Below are 26,207 nucleotides of genomic sequence, written 5' to 3'. Positions count from 1 at the left end.
TCCAGTACGACCGGGATCTGCCTTTTGTTCGGAGCAAAAGAAGCTCGACAGCAGGCTCATGCACCTGGGCGAAATGAGGCGTGCAGTGGCTGCGTAGATGTTACTCCCGCGCCAAGGCATGTCCATACCCTGGCGCGAGACCAGCGGCGCAGACTACGAGCGGCTTTTAGATTCTACCAACTCCTACGCACCTCAAACAGACGTGCATGCCTTGACCCCTTTGCCGGCTATGCTGACGGTGAACCTTGAGAACATCCACCTTTGATTGTATAAAGATGGCGAGGCAGACTCGGTGTCCTTTTGTCGCCATTTTCCCCTCAGCGTCTACCATCCCCTTGTCACTCACCTTCGCGTGTCCTTGCGCCCTCAACACTCCCCTCCCCAAGCCAGCCTCGAGGCGATTGCTGTGCAGTCTCCCCGTACCCACATTCTTTACCAAAGTCACATTCTCTCACCCACTACCGTGGACACCCACTTTCGAAGCAGGTTCTTCGAAAGCAGGTATCCTATCGACTAGCATACACCCCTTCATCCCACCCTCACATCCCTCGTCATGCGTCTCATTCCAATCGTGCTGGCTGCTGTAGCCACTAGCATCGCCTCAACTTCTGCATACCCATCCGCTCCTGCTGCATCTCAACCAGAGCAGGTGGAGGCTAGGACCTTGTCCAATGGCAAGCACGCCGAAGTCTTGTACCACCGTCGTGGCCACCGCTCTCTTGGCGGCCTCTTCTCGCTCAACAGGCGTTCCGACAGTACTTCCGCTGCTGTGCTACCACAGCGACCGGAGCGAAAGCAACCCAGTCAGCTCTCTTCCCTCCAGAAGCAGGAGCTCAAGAAGGTGTCGAACGGCAGGAGCGCAATCATTGTCCAAGGTTCCTCGTCGTACGCCGTCGACACGTCCGACAGCTCAAACACCGCACGAAGCATCGAGGACGTGGTCGACGAAGTAGATGAGCCCGAGGAAGAGCAGCCTGCTGCACCTGTCATGTCAGTTAAGCGAAAGCGTGCCGCAACGTGCATCAAGAAGACAGCGTCATCGACTTCGACCAAGAAATCCACCTCAATTTGCACCACGACTTCGACCAAGAAGACGACAACCACATCCTCAACTTCGACGAAGAAGACCACCACGACCACCAAGGCTGCGTCTACATCGACAAAGAAGACGACCACCACCTCTTCGACCAAGACTACTGCGACTGCCGCCGTCACCAGCGTGGCTGCCAGCACTGGCCCTATGATCATGGGTGGTTACTGGCCATCGTGGGCTGAAATGACACCCGAAGACATCGACTGGAATCTCTTTGACCTCATGGCCTTCGCATTTGCTACCCCTACGACGTCGGGAGGTGTGTCCATTGACAGTGGTGACGCGGCGCTGCTCAAGCGTCTCGTTACTGCTGGTCACAACGGAGGCGCCAAGGTCATCGTCTCCCTCGGAGGTTGGGACAACGGTCAGGGTTTCAGTCCTTCTGTGTCCACTGCAACTCTGCGACAGACCTTTGCTACTAGTATTCTGAACTTTATGAACACGTACAACCTCGATGGAGTCGACTTGGACTGGGAGTACCCCAACTCTGCCTACGCCACCAACTACAACTCTGCCGATGCTGCCAACTTCCAGACTTTCCTGCAGACTCTTCGAGCCACCCTTGGCGCGGACGCCATCATCACTGCCGCCGTCTCCGATGAGACCTGGATCTCCAGCACGGGAGGAACTGTCTCAAACGTCGCTCGTGCTGCTGGCGCCCTCTCGTACATCATGATCATGAACTACGACGTCTGGGGAGAGTCTTCCACCCCCGGTCCCAATGCTCCCCTTGCTGATCTCTGTGGCAACAGCACTCAGCCCAGCGCCAATGCCGAAGCCGCCGTGAAGCAGTGGTACGCCGCTGGTATGCCCAAGAAGAAGATGCTCCTCGGTGTGCCTTACTACGGTTACGTTCAGGCCTCGACCAAGACTTCGCTCATCCAACGATCCCTCCTCGACGAGCCTGAAACCGAAGCCCAGAGGCGAGCTGTACAGAACCGTGCTCTTGGTGGTAGGCCCAGGAGATCCGATGATCCTCGCCTTGCGCAGCCCGAGTCTGAGCTGGAGAAGCGCAAGACCTCTCTGACCACTGGACAGATGAATTTCAACGAAATCTTTGCCAATGGTGCCATCAAGCGAGGAACTGGTAGCAGCACCGGAACTTACGTCGCCGGCTCTGGCTGGACCAAGTACTGGGACGACTGCTCGGACACACCTTTCCTCTCCAGTGGAAACCAGGTCATCACCTACGATGACCCTGCTTCTCTGTACGACAAGGCCTACTTTGCCCGCCAGTCTGGTCTCGGTGGTACTAGCATGTGGTCCGTTGATGGAGATACCGAGTACTGGAACCTCACCCTGGCCATGAGGTCCGGTATGGGAATCTAAGCTACTTCGCAGGCGCTGTATATAGAAGCCGCTCGAGAACCTCATTTTGTCCTCTTTCCTCTTGGTGATCGGTGCTGTGTATGCTTTCCTCAGGCTGTACATAGTCGCTCGTACCGTTCTTCCTCCCTTTCAATAGCATAACATTGCCATCGTTGGCTCTGACCTTCCCTTCACATTCGTCTGATGCAGTGGGATGCTTCTCGTCTCCCTGTGAATTTGCGCCCTTGTACATTGACTCATCGTCAGAACGCTAGCCGACCAGATTAGAGCTTTTCAGCCGCTCTCCTTTTCTTCATAATCCGGTCGCTCTCTGTCCCCTCTGGACCGTCTACCGCTGGCCCTCTCTCGAACCAATGTTCAAAGAAGGCCTCGAGTGCATCAAACTCGCCTTGCAAGGAAGGGTCCTCGCGATGCACAGAGTGGAGGCGTAGCTGCGTCTGCTCATGCCCTTCTCGCCCATCAAGCGACGTTGCAATGTGAGGCAAGCGACGGTGCATGAATCGCCTGCCGGGATCGAATAGACCGGTAGTGATTGTGGACGGACGACCCTGATGGCTCTGATCGTCAGCGGCTATCTTGCGTTCTTCCCACCTCTTCGTAGCAAGTCCAGCCGTCAGTAAGTCGTCAAAGACGGCGGCTATGGGATCTCGTCGCCTCAGCGAATTGATGAAAGTGCTGATCCCGCCATCGAGGTCGGTGACCCCCTCTGTCCTCGAAGAGAAGACCAGGACTGGTGGGTATCCCTTCTTGTCCCGATGCAGGTCGTCCAATATCTTTTCCATCGGAACCTGCTCCCTCAAGACCTCTCCTAGCCTACCGGCACTCCGTAGCGCCCTGTAGAAACCCCTTCTTTCTTTGCCTTCTCTGTAGCCAGGCTCGCTCCGCCGCCTCGAAGCGGAAGAGTAGAAGCGAGATCGCCACCATGGCTCACTTCCTCTTCTCGCAGCTCCCAAAGCATGACTATCCCTCAGAGAGCGGTCTAGTGCATTGACAATGGCAAGATCAGGACGACCCAAGCGCGCAAGAAGAGCCTCATGATCGGCAGTGAGTGCTATGGGCGAGCCGACCTCAGCGTCTCGAGACTGCAGCTCGACTCCTCCTCCTACAGCACACACAGCGAGCGGTGCCGGGCTGAAACTTGCAGCAGCCCTCAGCGCTAGGTAGCTTCCAGCGATACCCGCTCCCAATACACATGCCCGAGTAGGGTCTAGTCCCCGCCCTTGCTGTAGCAGTGCAAAGTTCTGATTCAAGGTATGCGCGCCCGTATCCGCTTCAGACGCGGGGGAGGCAGACACGATGGACCAGTTGAGACGGGTGATCACCTCCGTCACAGACGGAGATGAAGCGCGAGTATTGGAGGCGCTAGCTTTGCTACTGGCGCTAATGTTGGAGCTGCCGACATAGGAAGGCTCTTCGGCCTTGGCAATGAAGTCCCACAGCGCCTGAAGGTCTTCCAGCATCTCTCCTACGCCCACTTCCGGAGCGAGGCGGTAGTCCCCAACGACCAGGGGCCAGCCCTTCTTCTCACACAGCTCCAGCAGCCATACGGGTACATCCCTGCGAGAGCCAGAAAAGAAGGGGTTGCTAAAGGCAGAATGGACGTAGAGGACGAAAGGGGAGGGAGGTGGGAAGGACGAGGAGGATGACGTGGAAGAGGGAGCGTGGAGAAATGGGTACAGGTCTAGCTTGAGGTCCAGTGAGGAACCTCGCCGAGCAAAAGGAAGGGTGAGCCGCTCCCCTGACATGGTAGAGAGGACCGACATGGTGGGCGCCGAGCAAACTGGAGCCTACAGGCGGCGCGAGATGATGACTTGGTACGATCGAATTGTGGGGTAAAGACGGAAAGGGCGGCAATCTGAAAGCAGCCCACACTCCACATCCCACGCACAGTCGTACATGCCCAGTCGATCGGTTATACGGAGCGAGTATCATGCGATGTATTGCAAATGTGTACGATACAGAGAAGCAGTCCGTGTCACGTACGCCTACTTGCCGTTGCCACAATCACAATTCCAGCAGCTGGGTACGGTAGGAAGATTTGATCATCAGATGGGTGATTGCAGAATGTCGTCCTTGCGCCTGCAAGAGACACTCACTCGGGATCTTTGCTGATCCAGGTCTTGACTCTGCGCTTGCCATCTTTCCAGCAAGCATCGGGCTGGCCAGGCGGTGACCGCTGAGGGCACTTCTTCTTGGGCTCTTCCTTCTTGGGCTCCTCTTTCTTGGGCTCCACCTTTTTAGGCTCTTGCGGAGTCGGCGCTGGCGCCGGCGCTGGAGCTGGAGGGGGCTTGTAGTGCTATAGGATGATGGAAAAGAAATATACAGAACTGTTAGGTGACAGGCATGAAAGCTCCCGGCCCTGAACGGACTCACTTACCTTGAGCTGCTCGAGGTACTTCTTGACGATCTTGGTGATCTCATCGTCTCCGGACTTCTCGTCCTTCTTTCCATCCTTCTTCTCGTCCTTCTTGTCACCTCCATCTTTCTTCTCATCCTTCTTCTCGTCTTTCTTCTCTCCACCATTCTTCTTGTTGTCACCGTTCTTGTTATCTCCATTTTTGTTGTCGCCGTTCTTATTGTCACCACCCTTCTTGTCGTCCTGCTTGTCTTCTCCGCTCTTCTTGTCCTCCTTTTTCGGCTGCCCAGAAGGAGGAGCAGGAGGAGCAGGTCGAGCAGGCGATTCGGGAGTGAGCATGGCTGCGCCAGCTGCCATGATACCCCTGGCGATGCGATCCATGATGCCGCCAGAGGAGCCAAAGAGGCCAAGGGCCTTGACAAAGATGAAGACTAGGAGGGTGCAGACGATGAGGGGAGCTGGATCGGTGCGACATAGAGCGACCTGAAGAACCAATTGGACTGTTAACAGTGTGAGAGATGCGACCAGGCCTGCCCCTGCGAAAGACAGGGTCTGTATATCCATGCATGTCGGCGCTTGCTTGCTGTTGTCTCCCATCTTTGCAGACGATGAGGGTTGCAGGTGATCTTGAGGAGTTGTACGGAGAGGAAGCTGCAGTACAGAATTGGGACCGGAAACAGGAAACTCGCAAAAGTGGAACAAGGGCATGCAAGCCTTTTGCTGTCACGATTCAGGGCCGCCGGGGCGGGTGCGTGGACTGCAGGTCAACATTCCATTTTATAGCCGTAGTAGCGCACAACTGAAGAGAAGGGGTAGGCAGAGTCAGCACAAAGAACGACAGTACATTGTGGCGAAGTTCGCGACCTCCTCCCCTCTCGTTCCCATCGTGAGTCAGTGTAACTATGACAAAGTTGCTTCCTCGCACGAGCAGATTGGTAAGTCCGCAAGGCTAGCTGATTTAAAAGGATAGTTTTCATCTTTCGGACGGGGAATGGGTTTCTCTGCAATTCCAGAGCCATCGGAACTGAACAGAGTGAGACTTACTGTTTGTCACCTTGTGAAGGTAAGGAGGATCGCTCTTCTATGAGGCCATTCCTTGATCCGGGAGACGCTCCACAGCGTAGCGGCGTTTCGACACGTACATGAGAGGGATACCCTAGGTCGAAATGAACGAGGCGAGACCGGAAAAGCATGTCAGCGCTATTGTGCAAGAAGAGACGGCTAGCATGACGAGGGTCAAACCCCACTGCTACTACGAGGTACACTCACAGGTACCTTTCTGACGCGCCGTCTGAGCTCTCTATCACACGTGGCTACCATGTAGCACTTGTGCGTTGATATTCTGTCGATGATGCAGTCGTCCGCGTAGGTTCCCTTGTGACTGCAAGGCAACCTCTCAAACCTGGGATCCCTAGCCACCCGCAGCGCGATTCTGTACTTGGGGCCCAGCTTCTCAAGCTCGGCCAAGACGCAGTCGGTGATGCATGGGATGCTCTTGGCGTAGAGACAGTCCATCATGCCTTGCACCAGCTCGATCTTGTTCTGCAGCGAGAAGTTGATGAAGTTGGTGTCCACCAGGATGCGGTAGGGCGGTCCGAGAGCAGTATTGTGCTGAAAGAACAAGGATGAAGCTGCTGTCTCTACGTGTCGGACCTTCTTGGCCTCTTCTGCTGCCTTCTTTGCGTCTGCTTTGACCTGGTTCTCCTTGCTGTGCGAAGGGAGAGTAGATGAAGATGTGTGAGTCCAAGGCACTACTGGCGAACAGGGACTCCCGCTGCGACCTGTCTCCTCTGGTACACCACTCACAGACGCTGGTCGTTGGGATTGATCAGACGCTTGACCGCGCCGAACTTCTTGATTTGCTTCCTCTTTGTCATCTTCGAAAGACGAAGGGTGAAGCTGAGGTGGGAGTTTATGAAGAGGTGACCATCTGGTGAGGTGAGGTGAGGGAAGATCCCCTGCAAAAAAGACGGCAGGGTAGATTAAATTCCTTTTGGCCTGCCTGTCAAAATCTCTCGCGCAGAGTTGGGCCGCCGCCGCCCATGCAGCCCAGCCTCGACGCCCCCTGCCGCCGCCGCCATCCACGCTGCCCATCCGTAGAGCAGACGCGGATACCGCCAACGTCTCCTGTCTCGCCACTTGCAGCTGAGCATCCCTCCTCTGCCTCATCCATCATGGACGACCCAGCAGAGATTGCCGCATTGTGCCAAGAGTACGCCTCCTCCCTGGACAATGTGCCGCACGAGGTCTCACACATCCTCAAGGAGATTCAGCACAAGGACTCCAAAGTGCAGGACCTGCTTCCCAAGATCTCCCTACGAGAGTCGCAACTAAGGGAGCTCCTCAACAAGGGCTCCCCCGGAGCGCCCGTCTCGGCTGGAGGTATTGCTGGAGGTTCGGCCAATGGCATCAACACGGCGGGTGCAGGTGCACTCTTGACTGAGCAGGACAAGGTCAGGGCCGAGAAGTTGATGGAGAGAATCAAGCTCGACTACCGTAGGGCAGATGAGTGGTCTGCTCACAAGGAGGTCCTCTCCCTCAGACTGTGGAGGATCATCCATGCTCACAAGCTAAGGCTTGAAGAGGTCTTTACAAAGATTGCGCCTGGCGTCATGAATACCGCCGAGAGCAACGTCGCCGCCTCGTCGCATTCTTTGGGTCCTCTGCCAGGCTCGGCTGCAGCGGGCGGAGCAGCAGGAGGGTCTATACTAAGTGCAATCGCGTCTGCCTTTGGCGTGGGAACAAGTGCGGGTGGTATGGGCATGCCGACACTCTCGAATGGCGACATCACTGGCTCCAGCGGATCAGGCATGAAGCGCAAAGCACCGACGCACATCTCCCTTGCCCCCCTCACCTCTTCACCGCTAGGCTCAGCGCTGAGTACTCGACCGGCCAATGCAACGCCCTCGGGTGGTCGAATTGGCGCCAGAGCTCTCTCTTCTGAACGTGGTACCCCTTCCGCTGCGCTGGGCTCGCCGAGTGGGTACGGCTCTCTCGACTCGCCCTCGAGGGGTGGAATGCAATCACCTGCAACCTACGGTAGCTCAGCAGGTCGTCCTCGCAAGTCTGGTGGTCTGCAAAAGTCACGACTCGGAGCCAGCTCTTCTGGCCTGGCAAACGTCTTTTCGGCCAACAAGGACTCTTCTCACGACGAGGACCTCTCTCTGACGAATGCCTATGAGCTCGATGAACATGGTGCGAACGAAGGTGAAGACGAAAAGGACGAGAACCTGTACTGCTTCTGTCAGAAGGTGTCTTATGGCGAGATGATTGGGTGCGATTCGGACGAGTGCAAGTTCGAGTGGTTCCACTTGGACTGTGTTGGTCTCAGCAAACCTCTGCCGCAGGTTTGGTACTGCTCTGATTGCCAGTCTAGGATGAAGCTCAAGGACAGCAGCGGAACCGTCAAGAAGGAAGGAAGCGTGGGGGCCGATAGCACGGGTACAAAGCAGAGTGGTGCCAACAAGAGGAGGAAGAAGGCGTAGCCAGGCCTGCCTTATGCACTTTGTGGGCTTCCAGCAATGCTACTTGTCAATACTCGTATACCTTTATCATGCATTGCTATTATGATGAACCCATGGATCTAACGATGATACAGGGTCGGTAGCGGCGGTCGACGGGATCTTTGTTCGATGTCATTCGCGTCTACAACTTGGCCCCCTCGCGTCGAGGCGAATCTTTCCAAGAATCGTGCACCATCTGCATCGCCGCATCATACACCTCCGTCTTCTTCTGAGCCGTAGGAGTGCCTGACTTAGCAAACTTGTCAAAGGCATGTCCTTCGCCAGTGATCTTGTGGAAGCGTGCATCAGGGTGTCCTTCCTTGACCAGCTTCTCAATGAACTTCTCCCCGTCGTGATACAGTGTGTCACCAGTAGCGCACATCACCCATACGTGCGGCGGGAACTTCTTTGTGTCCTGCTCCACAGGCGAGACGGTAGGATCCGCCCTGTCCGTGCCAGCAACGAGGTAGCACCTGTCGAAGAACTTGCTCACGGCAGGAGGGATAGCAGCAGAGTGCTTCTCTGGAGCCTCCTTGCGGTAGCGAGAGACTTGGAAGTCCGTGGGAGGATAGAAGGAGATGCATGCCGTAAGGTGGTCGCCGTGCAGGCCGGCAACACAGAGGGCAAGATTGGCGCCCGCTGAGAAGCCGCCGACGGAGGCGCGAGAGATATCATACTTGCTGTCTTGAGTCAGCGCCCAAAGTATGCACTGTCACAACAGGAGTTTGAGTTAGCATAAGAGCTCCTCATTCGCCGTCCTGTAGCGCCTCGTGAGCTCCAATCCACCATCCCTCGCGCTACTCACATCTTCAGCATCTTGCATCTGCGCGGGAGCCGGATGCTCAGGAGCCTTCCTGTAGTCACAATCTATCACCACACACTCCAGCCTCTTTGCCATCTCACCACAGAACTCTGCATCTGAGCCCAGGGAAGGAATGACAAAACCAGATCCGTGAAGGTTGAGATGGACGGGTAGCTTCTTGCCTTGTGGAGCGTCCTTGGGGGTATAGATGTGAACCTTGATCGACCGACCAGGCTGCCGCGAAGGGATGGAAGTCTTGACCTTTTCTACTTCTTTGGGCACTTTCTGAAAGAAGAGTTCCGCTATAGGACTCAGTCCACCAATGACGGTACGAATGGCCAAGGCGAAGGCTTTGAGCCGGATGTACTCGATTGACCAGGCATGGACTTGCAGGGGGGCAGAGGACGGCGCTCGCCGAGCCCCAGCCACTGAGTTGTTGGCAGTGTCAGACATCCGGATACAATGAAAAAGGAGGTAGATGTCAAGATAAGAAAGAAGGCAACCTTCAGCGAAGAAGTGCTCGCTTGGACATATTTTTGTCGCGTCACCGTAATCCGACGGAAGCGGCAACTCCAATCCGCTCGTGAGAGAAATCAAGTGGAGCAAGGGCAGCAGACTTGTTCCGGCTCGGGTCGCGAGTAGCCGATAAGGATGTCATGGAGTGATATGAACAAGTGGAAAGCAGAACGACAGGAGATGTATCACGGCAACGTGGAACAAGAGTATAATCACAACAGTCCTGCCCTCCTCATATTGCTCATCAAGCGCTGCTCTTCAGGCGAGAGGTGCTCGCCCTCCTCTTCTTCCGCGCCATCTTCTTGCTCCTCGTCCATGCCCACGGCGGGGTAAGCGAGTGTCCCGGCCCTCGGAGGAGCGCCCCAGATGGAAGTGGAGACACCACCGGCTGCAGTTACAGGACGAGGACTTGTTGCACTCGCCGGACCTGCAGATCCCGCCCCGGCTGCTGCCCCTGGGTAGATGACCCAATCCTCTCCGGTTCCAGTACTCCTGCCGGCGTTTCTGTAGGCTGGTGGGCCCATGACAGTCCTCAGACGGTGAATGAATCCAATCGGAGCATTGCTCTCTTCGGTCGCCTCCGGGGCCTGGCCGCCGTTCTCGGCCGCGCGAGTGCTCTCCTGCTCCCTCCTAGAGGCAGCAATGAGTGCTCGTCCCCATCGGTGGATCCGGAAGTAGGATAGGACCGAGGACAGTAGGATGAGCCATCCAATGATCATGAGAGCGTAAGCAAGCCATTCGCTTGTATCAGTGTTCAGCTCGCCTGAAGTGTTCCCTCCGTTTGAGCCAAACGCTGTCACTGTTTCACCATCGGCAGAGGCAGTGGCATTCGCCGCATTCCCTGCATTGATAGCTCTGCTGTTACCAAACCAGTCTGTGGATGGAGACGGGTCGGCCCCATTGTTGTTGCCGTTTCCGCTTCCGCTTCCACCTGTATTGCCATCGTTGCCCTCCTCCAGTTGCAAAGCTCTCGTCCGTAGATAGAAGCCGTACTGAAGGAGCGTGATTCCTAGGCCAGCTCGAGAGCCGCATCGAGCAGCGTGGGTGGTGTGCAGAAGATAAGTCAGGAGGAACCCGACGAATTGGAAGCACACTGAGACGAGGAGATTCCAAGCAAAGCCAAAGACATTACCGATCGGCAAGCCTTCCAGAATGAGATCTTCCAAGTCTCCGACGTTGCCACCGCCGGGAGTCCATCCCAGACCACCAGGAGCAATTGTGGTCTCCCAGTAGCCAGGGGCAGCGTCGGCAGCTGCTATCTCGTAAGTGGGCGGGAGGACGTCGTCGGCCAAATCATCGTCCTCTCCACGGTCCTCAGAGCCTCCATTGTTTGCCCGCCGTCTGCGGGTCTCTGGCTTAGCATTGAGATTGGCAAAGACACCATCTTGACCGAGACCTCCACCCATAACTCGCCGTCTTGGGTTTTGCTCGCCGTTGGCCTCCGCCTGGGCAAGGCTCGAGTATGCTGCGCCCGGAACCCGCATTCCTACAAAGCGCCCAAAGCGGCCGAGATAGAGCCGGGCTCTTGCCATGCCACTAGCATCCGAAGATGCCTGAAATGAGCTGCTGGAGGGTGCAGAGGAATTCAAGGCGGTACGACTAGTACTAGCGTCGCCTCCTGCACCGTAGGGAGAAGCCGATGTCGCATTCGAAGCATTAATGGCGGTGGAGGAGGAGCGAGACCGGTTGGCGCCAAAGTGAGAAGGCCTCTCGAAGTCGTATCCACGCTGTGATGTACCACTGATGGTCCTGCTTAGATTGGCCGGACGTTGAGATCGTGACGAATTGAGGTGAGCAGTAGCATCATCCAGACTGTCTTCTCCGTCGTCGTTATCTCCCCCAGACGCCCCCAGAGGATCATGAACGCTGTTCTGCGACGGTGTCGGCCGGGTAGGCTCTTCTCCCATGGCGTCACCAGCGTCGAAGAAGACGTCCGATGTAGCATTGCCGTTTTGAGAGGCTTCGCGAGACTCAGTGGCGTCATAGCCGGGAGGACCGTCGGCTGCTCTGGAGGCAAAGGCGTGATCTTCCTCACCAAAAGCAGCATCGAGCTCAGCTCGCCGGGCCATCGACGAACCGCGAGCAGCACCGTATGATGAAGAAGAGGGAGTGATCATGTTTGATGCTGTTACGTGTGGTAGGTGTGCTGATGGGGATGCTACGTATGACTCGAGCGCCCGGATGGATCGTCGGGGGAGATAGCAAGCGAGGGGAAGTGCGATCTGAGTTGACTTGGTGGCGGCGCGAGGCTGAGGGGCGCCAGGCCAATCTGGCCGGCACTCGTGAGTCTAGTGAGGACGGCAATTGCTGGAAGGGTAGCCTGGAGGAGAAGGATAGGAGAAGATGTTACTGGGTGGTGATACGGTCGAGGTTAGTGGGGGCAGTGGTGACGGAAGCTGCTGCCGGCGCTTAGCCTCCGCCACGGCTCGCCTTGCATTGCCTTTGCCCTGCCTGCCGGCTCTGCCAGTCCAGTGATCGGAACGGAGCCCCCGACGGAAAGAATTTTGGTCCCAAGGGCGCTCCTCGCCTCGCCCTCACTTCTTCTCGTCACCCTCTATCATCACTCACCACCAACATGGCCGACGTCAGAGCAGAGATCGAGGAGCGTTTCGCTCCAAAGCTGCTCTCGAAAGATTCGCGCGCCTCCTACCAGTCCAAATTCGCATCGTCGCAGCCGTACAAGCATGCAGTCGTCGACGCCCTGATCTCTGACGAGCTTCTTCGCAAGGCCCGCGAGGAGATTGTAGAGGAGCTGCGATTCGCCGAAAAGGAGACTGATATCTACAAAGTCAACCAGACCGGAGACCTCGCCAACCTCGATGGCCTGCCAGAGACGGAGGCAGAGAGACTGAAATATCTGCTCAAGGTCCGAGACGCCATTTACTCGCCAGAGTTCAGACAGTGGCTCCAGGATGTCACAGGCTGTGGCCCTCTGAGCGCCAAGAAGAAGGATATGAGCATCAACGACTACCGACAGGGATGTCACTTGCTCAATCACGACGACGTCATCGCAACCAGGAGGGTCTCATACATTCTTTATCTTCCCGACCCAGCTCAGCCTTGGCAGCCCCAGTGGGGAGGAGCATTGGAGCTGTACCCCGTCAAGCCGAGCGAAGGAGAAGGTCACGCTCGACAGCCCGAAAACATCCCGAGCGTCGTGATCCCGCCAAAATGGAACCAGTACACGTTCTTCACCGTGCAGCCTGGCCACTCTTTCCACTCTGTGGAGGAGGTGGCTCACCCCACTGCTTCGCGCTTGTCAATCTCTGGATGGTTCCATCGCCCGCAGCCTGACGAGGAAGGGTTCGATCCAGCGGATGAAGAACGAGAGGAGAAGGAGCGAAAGGACCATGCTAGTGCTGAGGGCCTATCGTCGAAGAAATTCGCTGCTTCTTACACCTCCTACCCAGAGGATGCTGAGCCGCCCCTTCCTGGCTCGCAAATGACTCAAGCAGACGTCAATTTCCTGCGACCCTTCCTCAACCCCGCATATTTGTCACCCAAGACGCAGGGCCAGCTGTTCGAGCAGTTCGGAGACGAATCACACATCCTCCTCTCCGATGTCTTTAACAGCAAGGTCGCTGCTGCGCTCGAAAAGGGGCTGAAGAGCATGGATGACAAGGATGGATTCCGGTGGTGGAAGAAAGGAAAGGGCGAGGAGGGGATCGTCATTCCAGCTCAAGAGACGGGCGTAGACAGCGATTGGTCCATTGTCGGGCCACCACACCGTCAACGCTTCTTGTCGCTCCGAGCATCAAAGCCAGCAGATGCAGCTCTCGCTTCCAATCCTAGCATACCAGCCACTCTCCCTCTGGATTCACCTGCTGAGCTGTTGGACATCATTCGCACTTCAGTGCTACCCTCTTCGGCTTTCCGACACTTCCTGGCCAACATCACCCAGCTGGTACCCATCTCTCACCGGCCTTTCGAGGCTAGGCGCTTCCGACCTGGACTGGATTACAGTCTCGCCCGGGCGGACGAAGAGGCAGTCCTCGACGTCTGCTTTGGTCTGACTCCAGATGTGGGCCGCATCGCTCTCGATGCCGCTGGCGGTACTGGCGGACCCAAAGGCCTGGCGGGTAAGGGTTCAAAAGCAAAGAAGTCCGCCAAAGCAGGTCCATCGCAGCTGACAAAGAAGCAGGCAAAGGAGATTGCAGGCAAATGGGAGAGCGGTGAGATCGGGGGCTGGTCGTGCTACATGGCTCCCGACGAGGAGGACGTCGATGCTACCGGGGAGGTGTACAGGCAGGCTGGCGGCAGCAAGTCGAAAGCTCAGGCTGAGACAGAAGCAGCCGCTGCCATCATCGCCGAGGACGAAGGCAAGGTCGTGACTACAAACGGCGAGGGAAGCAGCAAGCCGTCGCTACAAAGGAAGAACGTGAAGGAGTTCGATCAACAATACGTCGTTCTGGGTATCTCGGCCCCTCAGTCCTCTTCGGCGCCATCGGACAAGGAGCTACACGACGCCATCTCCCAAGCCCTTCTGACACTCCACGGAAACGTTGGCGGCTCCTTCCACTTCGATGTTCTGTCTATCAAGCCATCTACCTCTGACTCTACTAGCAGCGAGAAGCAGGAGTGGGAGGCTCTCCTGAGAGTCGCCTCTGAGCACTTGCAGGCCCTACTGTCGGCTCTAGCTGCGTCTCTCACCATTTCTTCGACTGTTTCGTACCGAACTTCTGTCCTCCAGAGCGGACCCAGCTACTCGATCAGCAACGGAGGCTCGAGTGGATCAAAGTGGCTCAACGAGCTGAGCGAACCCAGCGGCAAAGGCATGGACGAAGATGAGGAAGAAGTCGTCAATGGCGATGTCGCTGAGGAGGCCGATGGAGCTGCAGAGAAGGATGAAGACGCCGAGGAAGACGAGGAGATGGAAGACGAAGATTTTGAGGACGAGGAGGACGAGGACTTTGATGGTGTTCTGCTCAACCTCACGCCATCTTTTAATACGCTCTCAGTAGCGCTCAGGGACGAAGGCGTCCTGCACTTTGTCAAGTACCTCAGTGCTGCTGCTGGAGGCAGTCGATGGGACATCATCGGCGAATGGGCCGTGGGTGCGGTAGAGGCAGACGAGGACGACGCAGAAATGGCTTCATAGAAGTGCAGTCTAACATCTGCTCGTGTATTGGTTGCAAGATATAAATACAAAACTTCGTCTGGCGAGGGCCACAACATACTAGTACATGAAGAAGCAGAGCGATCATGACGCTGGAAAATTCTCAGGATAATGAGTGTTCAGAATGATGGGTCCCGTTCAAGAAGGAAATTGTTGGGAGAGGTATAGACTGAGGGGGCACCTCGCGAGATCCGGCCAGCAGATCAGCGAAAGAGCACTCTGATGCGATCCACTAGCTATGCCGAGCCCGTCAGCATCATGTCCTCGTCAATTTCCTCCGTCGGTGTCACCGTCCGCGGGACAGAGTCGGCCAAGGAAGGTGCTTCGGAGCCATGACGGCTGAGCGTGCCTGGCCGACGAAGACCATTCGCGGGGAAGGCGGAGTGAGTGGGACTCGGCATGGGAGAGCCGCCGATGACGATTCGTGGGATGCTGAGTGTGGAGCCGGCCGTGCTGTGGTTGTTGACGAGGGGAGGTCTCTGAGGATAGGAGCTGGGTGCTAGGTGTGATGTGGGTTCTGCCCTCGAAAGTGAGAGATTGGGCGATCTAGACATCGATTGGTATTGTGCTGGTGTAGCGTCGGCCCCTACGCGTGCGTCAACTTGACCGAGGTGCTCGACGGAGATCGATAGTGCGGTCTGCTGCCGCTCAAGTGTCGGCGGCTGAATCCAGTGCGGGCTTTGGGTCCATTGCACGTCGCTGATATCCAGCTCGATGTCGTCTCCCTTGCTCGATGTCGTGGCGTAGCTCTGACCACGCGAATGCGCTCGGCTGCCTTCTGTAGGCCTTTGTTTCGTCTCGGAAAAGACTGCAGGGTTGCCTTTCCTATGGCGGGCAGCAAGGATCCACAGGCTCTTGAAGCGAGACTCCCTAGGCTGCTGTGATGACCGAGGGCTTTGCGCCGACGAGGCTCGTTGGATGCGACGATAGCGGACGTAGAGGGCGATTGCTGCCGTGAGGACGGCGGCAACGCTGATGGTAGTCAGAACGATGCCTGTCACCGAGAAGCTGCCTTTCTTCTGTGGAGGATGTAGCACGGACATTATGTGTGCTCTTCAATGTCGGAAGCGAGGACGTGATAATGGTCGGAGGAGCCAGTCCTGCTGACTTGAGTGTCTCACTCTGAGTCCTATATAGCAGCTAGCAGGTAACGTGGATATGCAATACAGAAGGAGATCTCGTCCATATCTGGTTTGAGCCTGCACTCTCGTCGATTGGCTCAAAGTATTCCCCCCTTGTTGTATATCCGCCGTCATCGTCGAGAGAGTGCTTTCTGAAGCTCGCTGCTCGATGATGGCCTCGCCGAGAGAAAGCTAGACAAACGCCACACTTCGGCTGAATTTCATCGACGGGACTACACACCCAGTGTCTGCCGACAGGGATGGTGACTGATCGATCCTGAAGCAGACCCAGGGTGTATGACAGCTCGCCCAGTCCTGCTCCGCCGGCACGTTGACCGAAGGTCGTCTGGGCAGTCTGAGACACGCCTGCCGCCTCCTTGCTTCTGGATTGTCACCGCGACGCGTCGCACCGCCCGCCCGCACTCTTGGTTGGACCCTTGGCGCCACAAGCTGCAAGGGGCGCCCTTGGTATCCCTTCCCACGGTCAGTGTGGAATGCTGTCATGCTCACTCAGCACCGTAGAGATGACAGTCAGCAGCAGCAATCGAGTTCCGACGGACAAGGGAGAACAGAAGCCGACATGATCGTTTTTGGCAGCCTCGGCCTCAACGGAACGGCTGGAAGGGGGAGCACAATCAGTGGGAGATGGACGAGGTCACGTCACCTCCACCAGGGTCATCAACCGCGTCTGGACGCCTTGGTTGTGCACTGCTTGAGAAGTGAAGTGGAAGAAGACAGAGTCCAAGGTGTTGGTGTTGGGTACCATCTTGCCCGCTCCAGGCGACGTTGCAGACGAGCATGCTTGAAGTCAAGCTCCACAGCCATCGCACGCGCAGGGCCATCCATCATCACTCACCGCCTCGGCAGACAGACGCGCCCTTTCCGTCGAAGCGGTGCTTAAGCTTCCGATGATCTTCTTGGTGTGGTACGCTCACCTGCCTTCGTCCCTCCTCTTGACCATCAGCTCTGAACCTCGCAGCTCATCAATGCCATGAGCTGGGGCGAAGAGCGCCGGATACGCTCCTTCCCTTCAACAGCATCACAGTATGAAACTCTCCATCCACGTTCATCGCAGCATCCTTTCTCAGAGGCATTCCCGCCGCCATACCGAGTCCTCCTTCTCATCTCCTTTGGGATCTTCTGCTGGGGTCTGAACATTCAGGTACTCAACAGACTTGGCATAGATACAGACGACGTCCTTTCGCCTGGCCAGGGTAGCGATCGCTCTCATCCCAACAGCAGCAGCAACGAGCTTCCACTGCACCAGACGGACAGTGCTCCAAACCAGCGAAGGCGAGCCCATGCTGCGCCTGCAGCAGCTCCCACGTCCTTGCGAGCTCACAAGAGCATCTACGGCTTGTCCGCGACCCTTGCAGTCTGGACAATAGCAAATTGGCTGCTGTTCAGGCATTATGTCACCCAACAGGGAGGTGACCCAGCGGGAAGGCATGCGCAAGCGTTCCAAGGCGTAGCTATCCTGGCCGTCTTTGTAGCCGGAGTGTGGCCCGGCAACGTCATATGGAGATCCGTTAGGAAACGTTTCGGACAGTGAGTAGTGGTCGAGATTCATTCACAAGGAGAATCCTTGGCTCATTGCAGTTCCCCCTTCCCTCCTCTCGCAGATCTCTCCTCTCCCTCATCCTCCCAGCTCCCCTCCTTCTCAATTCGCCGACCTTTCCGTCCATCCTCTTGGCAGACGTCCTGACCTCTTTCGCCAAGGTCTTCGGTGATGTATGGCTGACGGCATGCTTTCTGGTCCCGCGCAAAGAGCACCACACTTGGTGGAACGGCCGAGGAAGCTGGGTCGTACCGCTGCTGGTCAGCCTGCCCTATGCTATTCGCCTGATACAGTGTCTGGCAGAGTATCAGCACACAGGTGCGAGGAAACGGCCCGGTGGTGGCAGTCATAGTGTCAAATCGAAGAGACCCCTGGCAAATGCTCTGAAGTATGCCAGCGCCTTCCCAGTCATCTGGATCAGTGCTAGTCAGAGTTCGAGAGCGGGAGGGGTGCCCAGCGAACAGAATAGCAACGGACTTTGGTTTGCCTGGTAAGTACCGTATACATATTTCGAGCACGGAAGCTGGTCTATGTCTAGCGGGAGGCTCACACTCCCTACCATGCCCCGTAGGCTCTTGTCCATCCTCATCAACTCGCTCTTCTCTTACTGGTGGGACGTGACTAATGACTGGGGTCTCGAAGGCCTCAAGCCATCTACTTGGTCATCCCTTACAGCGTCCACAGCGGTCCTGTTCGGCTCGACAAGGCACCATCCTGCACGCCCAGTGCATAGAAGAGGTCTGAGTACGTGGCCAGCAGCCCGTGGAGCTGCGTCAGCACACGATGACGACGCTGATGGGGAGGACGACAAGTTGCTTGGCAGCAACGGCCTAAAGGGAACAGATGCAGATGGCTCGGCAAACCATCGTCCTGGCCCACTTTCGACGAGAATCCTGCGTCCGTCTTCTGCTGCAGCCACAGATGTCCCCTCGACGGCAATGTTGTTCCCTCCCACGGTCTATCACCTTGCGATTCTCCTGGACCTGGTTCTACGGTTCACTTGGTCCCTCAAGCTCTCCCCCCACCTCGCCCAGCTCGTAGAGCTGGAATCCGGCGTCTTTGTTCTGGAAGTGGCCGAGATTGCTCGAAGATGTGGTTGGGTCTTTCTCAGGGTAGAGTGGGAAGTCGTCAAGAGAAAGAGAGCGGGCTGGCTGCTGAAGGAGAGGCGGACAGAAGAGAACTTGGAGATGAGCTCTGCAGTGAGAGGAGGCCCCGCAGAAGGCGATGCTCTGTGACGCGCCATACCCAATCTCTATGCAGCAACACTTTCTTTGCTTAGATATGGTGATGTGATTGCACTCGTGCCTCATGCAACGACTCAATCGTTCATGCCTTCGCCTTCTTGCACAGATGCAAAGTTGAGCGTTTCGATCTTGCCCTTGCCCTTGGACTCTGTCTCCAGCAGGTCATTGAGCACTCTCAACGCTCCCGGATCAATCTCGGCAATCAGCTCCCACTCCTCTGACCAGTCCTCCTCTTCGACCTTTTCCACATTCTCAATGACCTTGTCCTTCAGCCTCTTGCCCTCTTTGCTAGGCAAGGTGAGACGGATCCTCATCCGTGCGCGCTCCAGGGGTAGGACATTGTTGGACTGCAAAAGCTTTATCACATCCAAAGCTTGTGACTTGGCTGCCTTGCCCGTCTTGACGCTGTAGTGTACTTCGGTCATGGCCTTTTCGATCACCCCTACCGTGTAGGGCCGCTTATTCGATGGATCCACACAGCGTGATGAGACTTGGGTTGCGATGTCACGCCAGAGATTGGTCAGCTCGGCGCTGCGCTCCTTCTCGCCTACTTGTAGCTCGCCCTTCTTCAGGATCTATGAGAGGTAGCAGAGAGTACTCGAGTTAGCTTTCCACAGATCCGCACGCATATATCTCTTCCAATTACTCACCTCGAGCGTGATCTTCTCCCGATCTGTGGTGTTGAAGGCCTTCTGCAAATCCTCCTGAGGCGCCACTTGTCCCTTTGAGACGTTCACAAAGACGTTTTGAATCTGTACCACCTCATCCAAATCCTTCTCACTGTAGCATAGAATGGCGAAAACGTTTCGTCAGTATGCTGGGCATTCTATCCCCCCACGCTCCGGCGAGCCAGACTCACACGCCTGTCCTCCACTCGCGAACCTTGTTCTTGTAGCAAGCAATCTCGAAGCGCTTCCCGCCCTTCTTGAGTCTCACGACGGACACATTTGTCAGCTTGATCTGGTTGGCCGCTACCGAAGCAATGGGGATTGAAAGAGGGTAGAGATCTGTCAGATCTGGCCTCGATGCTGCTGCATTATGCACGGCGGGCGACTAGGGCAGCAAGCTCACTCACGTTGATTGATACTACGACATCGCCAGACCGAATCAGTAAAAGGAAGACCTCCAGGCATTGTCAGGCGCAGACACCTTACACTCAGATCTCACTCAACCTCCCTTTACTTACGGCATCTTGCTTGACTGGGGTACGAAGAGGATGGTATATGCAGTACGATCACAGAGTGCAGCCGAGACACCTCCATCGGAAAGGAGAGAAAATCCGCCGGAAACTCGGCTGCTCCACTTGTCGACTCGACTCGCTCGCCCGTGGGTAGGCGATACGATTGGAAACTACACAATGGTCTCAATGGGAATTTGGTGGGGTTTCAGGGCTCTCAACACAAGACGTGCTAAGGTTGGATCACTGCTTGCATCACACTATTCTGTTAAGTGCGGCTATGAAGGTACCATTATCTGTGACGATCCGCAATTTAGACTTCGACACTGGGCCAGACGGTAGTTCCTGTTGCTTTATACATGGTCTCACATCGGCTAGTCCAACTGCCGTTCTCTCGCCCTCATCCTTCACTTGTTTGACCGCTTTCAATCGCTACTGCATCGTCCATATTGCTGCTTTCCTTCCTCACTCAGAAGATAAGGGGGAACATGACCTTTCGGCGAGGGTACTCCTTGCCGAATTCCTTCTTGTAATTCTTGTGCTTCTTGACCGCCCAGATGACCATCTGTCCTACGGAGACTGCTGAGAAGAGGGCAGCAGCGGGGGAGAGGGTCAAGAAGGTGAAGGCCAGCCAGGCGACAGTCTCAAAGAAGTAGTTGGGGCAGGACTGTGGAAAGGCCAAGAGGGTCAGTATCGTCGCATAGCCATATGTCGGACGCCCGCAGCACGCGCTTGAGACTTACGACGTATTCGAAAGCAAAGCCTCGTGGGATCTTCCTCTCACGGCCACCCTCGCTTCGAAGATTCCGCAGGATCACATGGCATCGGAAGTTGGCCAACTCAGCCATGGTCCATATTACGGCGCAGGCAGTCAGGTAGAAGGCGCTGGTCTGGGTGCTTCCCTGGAGAGCCTTGGCTCCGTAGGCGGGTCGGTAGATCGAGGCGGCGAGGAAGATACCAGACAAGATCCAGTAATGTGCCGAGTTCTTGAAGACATTGAAGAGGGGCATCGTACCGGAGGAGAAGCGGTGGACAAACACCGTCTCGTATTCACGCTTGAGATAGTGAGCGACCACGAGGGCAATTGCGACGATTTGTACGTCCGAGACTTCGTAAGAGCCATAGTACTTCTGCGAGGCTAGAAAGAAGAGCGGGTGAATGAAGATGGGACCAAAGTACTCGACGAGGAACACTGTTCGCCAGCCAATTTGAGGTCCCAGATCCTTGACGTAGAGATCATCGCCGCTCTTCGCACCGCTCTTGGCCTTATCATCGAGCAGAGGCTTCTTGTCGCCCGTGGTGATCCGCTGCCTCTCTTTCGTGAGCTTGGGGACTTGGGCGTGGATAGCCTTCTTGATCTCGAGAAGAGTTGGCTCAGATGAGAAGCTCAGAGTGAGCGGGTATGGCGAAGAGGTGGCATTGTTCGCAGCGGGTAGATTACGATTGTGCACCTTGAGCGTAAAGGACGACATGATAGACGCTCTTGTCGAATGAGAAGGATGCCAAGATAGCAATCTCACAGAGGTCCGAGCGAAGGTTCCAAGACGTGGCCCCACGTCAGGAAGGTCCGGGAGCCCTTCCGTTCCGAGCTCCGCGACATTCTTCCCGCCCAAAAATTTCGAAGCTCAATAGGTGCTCAGCGATCCTCACTACCTCGCCACTCTTGACCTGGTATCCACAAGACGGCGACACAGAGTTCACTTTATTCATCCGCCACAGACAGCTGCTACGCCTCCTCACTACCACCGCCAACCTCACACGTATCGCTGCGATGGCAAAGTCTATCCGCTCAAAGTCGAAGCTCGGCTCCCGCAACGTCAAGCGATACAACCCAAAGTCAGACTATGCCGTGGTGCAGGCTGCGCGTCTGCATCAGACCGCCTCAAGACTCGCTGCAAAGAACAAGCACGGCAGGACAGTAGCTGAAGAAGAGGCAGACGAGGTGGAAGGGATCGAGGGAGATGAGAAGATGCTTGAGGAAGAGCAACAAGAAGGGGCCCAGCCAGGAGATGCCGCTGAAACAAAAGGTTGGTATCGAGAGCAGCTCAGTGCAAGCAAGGACAGGTACAGCGATGCAGGACAGAGGGATGTGCATTTCTTCGACGATGTCTCGTACGCCCTTTTGGGCCTCTGCGATCCGTCAGAATTGAGCGTGAGCATGTTTGATGAGAGCGATGCGCCTTCTGACTCCGAGTCGGATGCTGGGCTCGCTATACAGCAGAGCGCCACAGCATCCCTCGAGAAGTTGGGATGGCTGCTGAAGGGGAACGATCAGGGCCAGTCATGAGTTCCACGTTTCCACTTCTCTACGCCCATCACTTGAGCCTGCGCTGACATTATCACCCATATGCTCTCTGCTCTCCCGGCACGCCCATTTTACGCTACCAGTAGACGGAGAGGCTGGTGGAGACAAGAAGGTTTCGACTTCGGGAAATAGGGAATCTAGGAGGGAGACCTGGAGGGCAGCAAAGGGCTGGAAGCCCAGGAAAGGCAGCAAGAATGGAGGAAAGCCGAAGAGGAGGAGGTAGAGGAGGCCAACATTCCACTGAGATACACAGAGTGAGGTTCAATCATGCTCTAACATAGTCTCTCAAATTCGCGACACTACACTGGCGGCCTCGTCATCATCCCGGCGATCAAAAACGCTCCTGGAACAGCTCACCAGCTCGGCACGCTCCGCACTTTGACGCTGCCCCGCGCCATCAACATACGAGTCTGCATTACATACCTACATCTTTTCCCCTCTGTTTGTACTTGTATCGATTGTCATCCGTTTTCATGAGCTCTCTCAATCATCATGACTAGTCAACTCGCCAACATGTGCCTCTCTATGTGTGGACCGGTGTGAGCCTGTGCTCCCACGCGCGAGCGGTGCCGGCCTGGAACGGAAGTGGTGGAGAAGAAGTTGCCCGATGTTGCCGCCCGACGCTCGTTGCCTCCCTCCATACCCACATACATCTTGCCTCGTTTGCTCGCTCGCTCGCTCGCTCACGCTCTCTTCATCATGCTGCGAACAATTGTTAGAAGAGCCAAGGCTCAAAGTGCACGACAGCCGGCAATCCGGTTCCCAGATCGCAAGGCGCCTCACCGTGAGTTGGACTGGAGGAGAGGAGTCTCGTGCCACAGTGATCCATCAGCCCAACTCTACTCCATCCTACCTAACACTCTGTGACCCTTCCTCTCTCTCTCATGCTCGAACCTTGCTTTTCTCAATTCTACAGAGAAATCCGAGACCCACCCTCATCCAGCCGCACCAGCAGAGATCGCCGACGACTTCCCCAAGTTCCAAAAGACGCTCGAGTCAGGTCCACACTTTGACGCCAATAAGCTGCAGCCCTTTGAGCTTGCTGCCAAGGAGTTCCAGGTTGGTATGAGAAAGGAGGACATGGAGGCGCAGAAGAGGGGAGGGTCGTCGGCTCCTTCTGAGGGTGGAGTTGATGGAGCTGCTGGAGGATCGAGGTCGGGACAGGGAGCAAAGGAGGCTGGATCTGGGTCTGGCGGACCGAAGTCAGGGCAGAGTGAGGTCAAGGAGGGAACAGTGGAAGATCTGCATGACCTACCGCCGAGATTCTGGAAGACTTCGACACTTGTGATGGATGAGGTAGAAATGGAGGCAGTCATGGTGAGTGTGTAGACATGGGGACGTCTGATGCCCGTGGAGCGAGACACTGACCCCTCTCCCGCTTCGTTCATTGCTGACTCGTCTTGCAGAGCGGAGGAGCTTCATTGTCACAGCGAGCTTGATGGTCAAACTTTTCAATGCTATAATCCCACCTAGCTTCATGGAGCGTACTTGACAGGTACAGCGGCTATGTAGTGACGAGCTCGCCCAAGTTGGTGTACATTCAGTCGCCGCCTCAGACCCCTTTCTCCCCTACGCAGAGTCAGCCGCTCCTCATTTCTGAGCAATCTCAGTAGCTTGCCTCTTGTAGCTCAGCAAGTCCCTCTTCAATTTGTCCACGTGCATTCTGACGATCTTCTCAATCTCCCTCTCAGTGACATCGCCGCCCCTCTCGTGCTTGAGTCTTATAGCCTTGCATTCCTCTGCCTTGAAGACTCTCCCAAGGGTCTGGTATTCCCAGTGAGTAAGCGAATGCAGCAGTACGGCGCGATTTGCGCAGAAGGAACCGCAGAGAAATACGTGCAACCTGCCTTTTTGCGATGAGCGACGCTTGAAAGTGATGCTAGGGTCTTTGGCGCTTCTGTGCTCCACGACGTCTTCGGCATCTGGGGAGAGGTAGCGGCGTAGAGAAATGGTCAGCCGGGGTAGTGAATGATGTCGCTATGATACAATGACTCACTGGAGCTCATGTCCGAACTCATCAGATCCTCCTCCTCCGTGTCGAGGAACTCTAGCGTATCGCGATTATAGAGCCTACCACCGAAGCTCAGCTCTGAGTCACACTTCTGCTTCGAGCGGTGGCAAGCGCTACATCCTCGATGATCCTGTACTTCGCTAGAGAATAGCAGTCTTCTTTCCAGGTTCGGGTAGTGCCTCAGGTACCAAGTAAATTGGCGACGCATCGCCGAAGAGGACAGCAATCGTCGCGAGTCTTCCACATGTTGTTGGAGCTGCTGTCGAGCTCTGCGCAGCTCTTCCTGCCGCGACCGGGGCAGCTGGGTGACTGTACTCAAGATCTTCATCGTGATCCAGCGCAGGTACTCTCCACAAGCCTCGCTAAAGTCGAGCTTTCGTCCGAGAACACTTCCAAGGCTCAGTGGAGAGCGCTGACGGGCTGTAGGCAAAGGGGCTTTCTTTTTGACAACTCTGCCGCTCTCATGGATGATCTCGTCGTCACCTACAACGAAGCCCGAAGAACTGGAGCTACTGCCGCTGCTACTCGATACTGACGATGCGCTACTGTCGCCATCCGCTGACTGCGACTCGTCATCAGCATCAGAATCCACGACGATACCCTTGCGAGCTTGCTGTAGCTTCTTTAAGTGTGAGGCAAAATCTTTGCGGGTTGAGGGAGCAGTGGACCTAGCGAATGCATCGGCATTGATGTTGGATCGAAGGTCGTCCACCTCGCCTCCCTGGTGCTTGTGAGTTTTGGAACTTGAGCTTGCCTTCGTCTGTCTTTCTGGCTCTCGCTCTTTGTCTCGCTTCTTTTTCTGCTTCTTCTTCGCCTTCAATGCTACACGCTCGCGCTCCATTTCTTCCTCCCTTTCGCGCTTCTTCCTCTGCAGCTTCTTCTCCTTGATCTTGCGCTCTCTTTCAGCACGTTCCTCATCATCATCACTGCTGGTGACTATTTGACCACCATCCTCTGGTGCTTTCCTCTTGCCTTTACCATTGCTCTTTTGAGCTACCGCCTCAGGTCGCGGATCCTTGATGGGCGACGCAGGTTCGTGAGCCCAATCTTTTTCCTGCAGCTCGATTCCTTGCAGACGACGACCAGAGGTTGTTCCCGCTGAACTGCTCTCTGCCGTTCCCGTGGGCTCATCGGATGCACTGAAGAGGCTGCCATAGCTTGCATTGCGAGAAGCGGGGCCGCCGGGTGTGTGAACGGACTGCTCTGCCAGGGGCGCCCCTGGTCGAGCGGCTGTCGATGGTCCTGGTGTAGCTGCGACAGCGCTGTCGGGTACACTGACTTGCGACGGTGAGATTGATACTGCAGGCCGGGCACGGGGGGGGCGTCTTCTGACCGAGAGGAAGTGTTCCGAGAACGCGAAGGTCGGGAGCGGCTGACGCTGCTCTGGTGTCATTGTCTGCCAGTGGACTGTCGGCGTCGAGGCCTCCTTCCCGTAACTCCAGCCAGTCTGGTTGCGCACTCAGTACAGGGACCGTCGCAGAACGTTTGGATCCCACTCCTGGCCCTTCGCCCTGCTCAGCGGTCAGAGCTGGGGCGACGTTCGTGCTGACTTGCTTCTTTTGCCGCGCCTTTCCAGAATGGCTCAATAGCAGCTTGCGTCTCCATCTCTTCACATGCTCCTCATGAGCTCCATGCTGACCTTTCCAATCTTCGAGCTCAATCTCGAAATCGACTGCCGAGTCCAGCTGCTCTTGTGTAAGGGGCTGGTAGCGTAAGAGCTGATCATCTTCCGAAAGCGCAATGGGCGTCGCCTTTGACCGGTCCTTCGACGAGGAGGCTCGGCCGCGACCCGCAGCTTTCGGTTTCTTTGAAGCAGACATGCCTCAAAGATGACCTCAAAAGAGGGTGAGGTGGCCAGTGGATGGCACAGATGAGAATGGCGATGGGTCGTCGTCTACGATGAACAGGACTGACCAGACTAGCAGCGCCTGTGCGTCTGTCCGTCGGTGTGTGCCTCCGCGATTGATTGGGTCGACGGAAAGAGGATCGCCGGACTTTGAAATCTCGCTTCGGGAGCAGCGACGCAGGGACAATTTTTTGGCGGCGAGGAATTCTTCCTGGCTGGCGTCACTCATA

The 26,207-nt window shown here is 56.1% G+C and overlaps 15 protein-coding genes across 15 annotated transcripts; 6 read left to right on the top strand and 9 right to left on the bottom strand.

Moving 5' to 3' along the window:
* Positions 1–988: 988 nt before the first annotated feature.
* On the top strand, positions 989–2,422 carry BCV69DRAFT_243534 (hypothetical protein; the record flags this gene model as incomplete). The annotated part of the gene is made up of 1 exon (XM_025490074.1): positions 989–2,422. The coding sequence occupies one exon, from the start codon at positions 989–991 to the stop codon at positions 2,420–2,422; it is 1,434 nt and encodes a 477-aa protein (XP_025350917.1).
* A 263-nt stretch (positions 2,423–2,685) lies between these two features.
* BCV69DRAFT_296072 (hypothetical protein) lies at positions 2,686–4,185 on the bottom strand (the record flags this gene model as incomplete). Its single annotated transcript, XM_025493965.1, has 1 exon — positions 2,686–4,185. One exon carries the CDS (start codon positions 4,183–4,185, stop codon positions 2,686–2,688), a length of 1,500 nt encoding a protein of 499 aa, XP_025350916.1.
* A 222-nt stretch (positions 4,186–4,407) lies between these two features.
* BCV69DRAFT_296071 (hypothetical protein) lies at positions 4,408–5,375 on the bottom strand (the record flags this gene model as incomplete). Its single annotated transcript, XM_025493964.1, has 3 exons — positions 4,408–4,441; positions 4,519–4,718; positions 4,800–5,375. The coding sequence occupies 3 exons, from the start codon at positions 5,373–5,375 to the stop codon at positions 4,408–4,410; spliced, it is 810 nt and encodes a 269-aa protein (XP_025350915.1).
* Positions 5,376–5,560: 185 nt separating this feature from the next.
* On the bottom strand, positions 5,561–6,708 carry BCV69DRAFT_291753 (Fcf1-domain-containing protein). The gene is made up of 3 exons (XM_025493764.1): positions 6,585–6,708; positions 6,048–6,486; positions 5,561–5,934 (listed from the first exon to the last, which is right to left on the bottom strand). The coding sequence occupies exons 1-3, from the start codon at positions 6,653–6,655 to the stop codon at positions 5,860–5,862; spliced, it is 585 nt and encodes a 194-aa protein (XP_025350914.1). The 5' UTR covers positions 6,656–6,708; the 3' UTR covers positions 5,561–5,859.
* Positions 6,709–6,952: 244 nt separating this feature from the next.
* BCV69DRAFT_243779 (hypothetical protein) lies at positions 6,953–8,263 on the top strand (the record flags this gene model as incomplete). Its single annotated transcript, XM_025490083.1, has 3 exons — positions 6,953–7,160; positions 7,206–7,490; positions 7,653–8,263. The coding sequence occupies 3 exons, from the start codon at positions 6,953–6,955 to the stop codon at positions 8,261–8,263; spliced, it is 1,104 nt and encodes a 367-aa protein (XP_025350913.1).
* An 80-nt stretch (positions 8,264–8,343) lies between these two features.
* On the bottom strand, positions 8,344–9,626 carry BCV69DRAFT_8940 (alpha/beta-hydrolase). The gene is made up of 2 exons (XM_025495618.1): positions 9,087–9,626; positions 8,344–8,990 (listed from the first exon to the last, which is right to left on the bottom strand). The coding sequence occupies exons 1-2, from the start codon at positions 9,534–9,536 to the stop codon at positions 8,424–8,426; spliced, it is 1,017 nt and encodes a 338-aa protein (XP_025350912.1). The 5' UTR covers positions 9,537–9,626; the 3' UTR covers positions 8,344–8,423.
* A 47-nt stretch (positions 9,627–9,673) lies between these two features.
* BCV69DRAFT_8950 (hypothetical protein) lies at positions 9,674–11,996 on the bottom strand. The gene has a single exon (XM_025495621.1). The coding sequence runs from the start codon at positions 11,714–11,716 to the stop codon at positions 9,812–9,814; it is 1,905 nt and encodes a 634-aa protein (XP_025350911.1). The 5' UTR covers positions 11,717–11,996; the 3' UTR covers positions 9,674–9,811.
* Positions 11,997–12,144: 148 nt separating this feature from the next.
* Positions 12,145–15,180, top strand: BCV69DRAFT_279673 (hypothetical protein). The gene has a single exon (XM_025491337.1). The coding sequence runs from the start codon at positions 12,175–12,177 to the stop codon at positions 14,695–14,697; it is 2,523 nt and encodes an 840-aa protein (XP_025350910.1). The 5' UTR covers positions 12,145–12,174; the 3' UTR covers positions 14,698–15,180.
* BCV69DRAFT_8890 (hypothetical protein) lies at positions 14,825–15,893 on the bottom strand. Its single transcript, XM_025495607.1, has one exon. It carries the CDS (start codon positions 15,756–15,758, stop codon positions 14,952–14,954), a length of 807 nt encoding a protein of 268 aa, XP_025350909.1. The 5' UTR covers positions 15,759–15,893; the 3' UTR covers positions 14,825–14,951.
* Positions 15,894–16,693: 800 nt separating this feature from the next.
* Positions 16,694–18,671, top strand: BCV69DRAFT_8851 (EXS-domain-containing protein). Its single transcript, XM_025495605.1, has 3 exons — positions 16,694–17,384; positions 17,459–17,884; positions 17,966–18,671. Exons 1-3 carry the CDS (start codon positions 16,828–16,830, stop codon positions 18,627–18,629), a joined length of 1,647 nt encoding a protein of 548 aa, XP_025350908.1. The 5' UTR covers positions 16,694–16,827; the 3' UTR covers positions 18,630–18,671.
* On the bottom strand, positions 18,664–19,890 carry BCV69DRAFT_265001 (Shwachman-Bodian-diamond syndrome protein). The gene is made up of 5 exons (XM_025490769.1): positions 19,825–19,890; positions 19,714–19,724; positions 19,498–19,609; positions 19,289–19,418; positions 18,664–19,213 (listed from the first exon to the last, which is right to left on the bottom strand). The coding sequence occupies exons 1-5, from the start codon at positions 19,827–19,829 to the stop codon at positions 18,713–18,715; spliced, it is 759 nt and encodes a 252-aa protein (XP_025350907.1). The 5' UTR covers positions 19,830–19,890; the 3' UTR covers positions 18,664–18,712.
* Positions 19,891–20,212: 322 nt separating this feature from the next.
* Positions 20,213–21,339, bottom strand: BCV69DRAFT_279669 (hypothetical protein). The gene is made up of 2 exons (XM_025491336.1): positions 20,559–21,339; positions 20,213–20,482 (listed from the first exon to the last, which is right to left on the bottom strand). Exons 1-2 carry the CDS (start codon positions 21,285–21,287, stop codon positions 20,285–20,287), a joined length of 927 nt encoding a protein of 308 aa, XP_025350906.1. The 5' UTR covers positions 21,288–21,339; the 3' UTR covers positions 20,213–20,284.
* Positions 21,340–21,768: 429 nt separating this feature from the next.
* On the top strand, positions 21,769–22,632 carry BCV69DRAFT_279668 (hypothetical protein). Its single transcript, XM_025491335.1, has 2 exons — positions 21,769–21,842; positions 22,204–22,632. Exons 1-2 carry the CDS (start codon positions 21,785–21,787, stop codon positions 22,341–22,343), a joined length of 198 nt encoding a protein of 65 aa, XP_025350905.1. The 5' UTR covers positions 21,769–21,784; the 3' UTR covers positions 22,344–22,632.
* Positions 22,633–22,819: 187 nt separating this feature from the next.
* Positions 22,820–23,559, top strand: BCV69DRAFT_296061 (hypothetical protein; the record flags this gene model as incomplete). The annotated part of the gene is made up of 3 exons (XM_025493963.1): positions 22,820–22,904; positions 23,037–23,437; positions 23,527–23,559. 3 exons carry the CDS (start codon positions 22,820–22,822, stop codon positions 23,557–23,559), a joined length of 519 nt encoding a protein of 172 aa, XP_025350904.1.
* Positions 23,482–25,688, bottom strand: BCV69DRAFT_8761 (hypothetical protein). Its single transcript, XM_025495593.1, has 2 exons — positions 24,117–25,688; positions 23,482–24,042 (listed from the first exon to the last, which is right to left on the bottom strand). The coding sequence occupies exons 1-2, from the start codon at positions 25,522–25,524 to the stop codon at positions 23,711–23,713; spliced, it is 1,740 nt and encodes a 579-aa protein (XP_025350903.1). The 5' UTR covers positions 25,525–25,688; the 3' UTR covers positions 23,482–23,710.
* Positions 25,689–26,207: the final 519 nt, after the last annotated feature.

The sequence above is a fragment of the Pseudomicrostroma glucosiphilum genome, assembly GCF_003144135.1.
Source record: "Pseudomicrostroma glucosiphilum strain MCA 4718 unplaced genomic scaffold BCV69scaffold_1, whole genome shotgun sequence".
Classification (NCBI taxonomy): domain Eukaryota; kingdom Fungi; phylum Basidiomycota; class Exobasidiomycetes; order Microstromatales; family Microstromataceae; genus Microstroma; species Microstroma glucosiphilum.
This window is presented reverse-complemented; position numbering and strand designations above follow the sequence as displayed.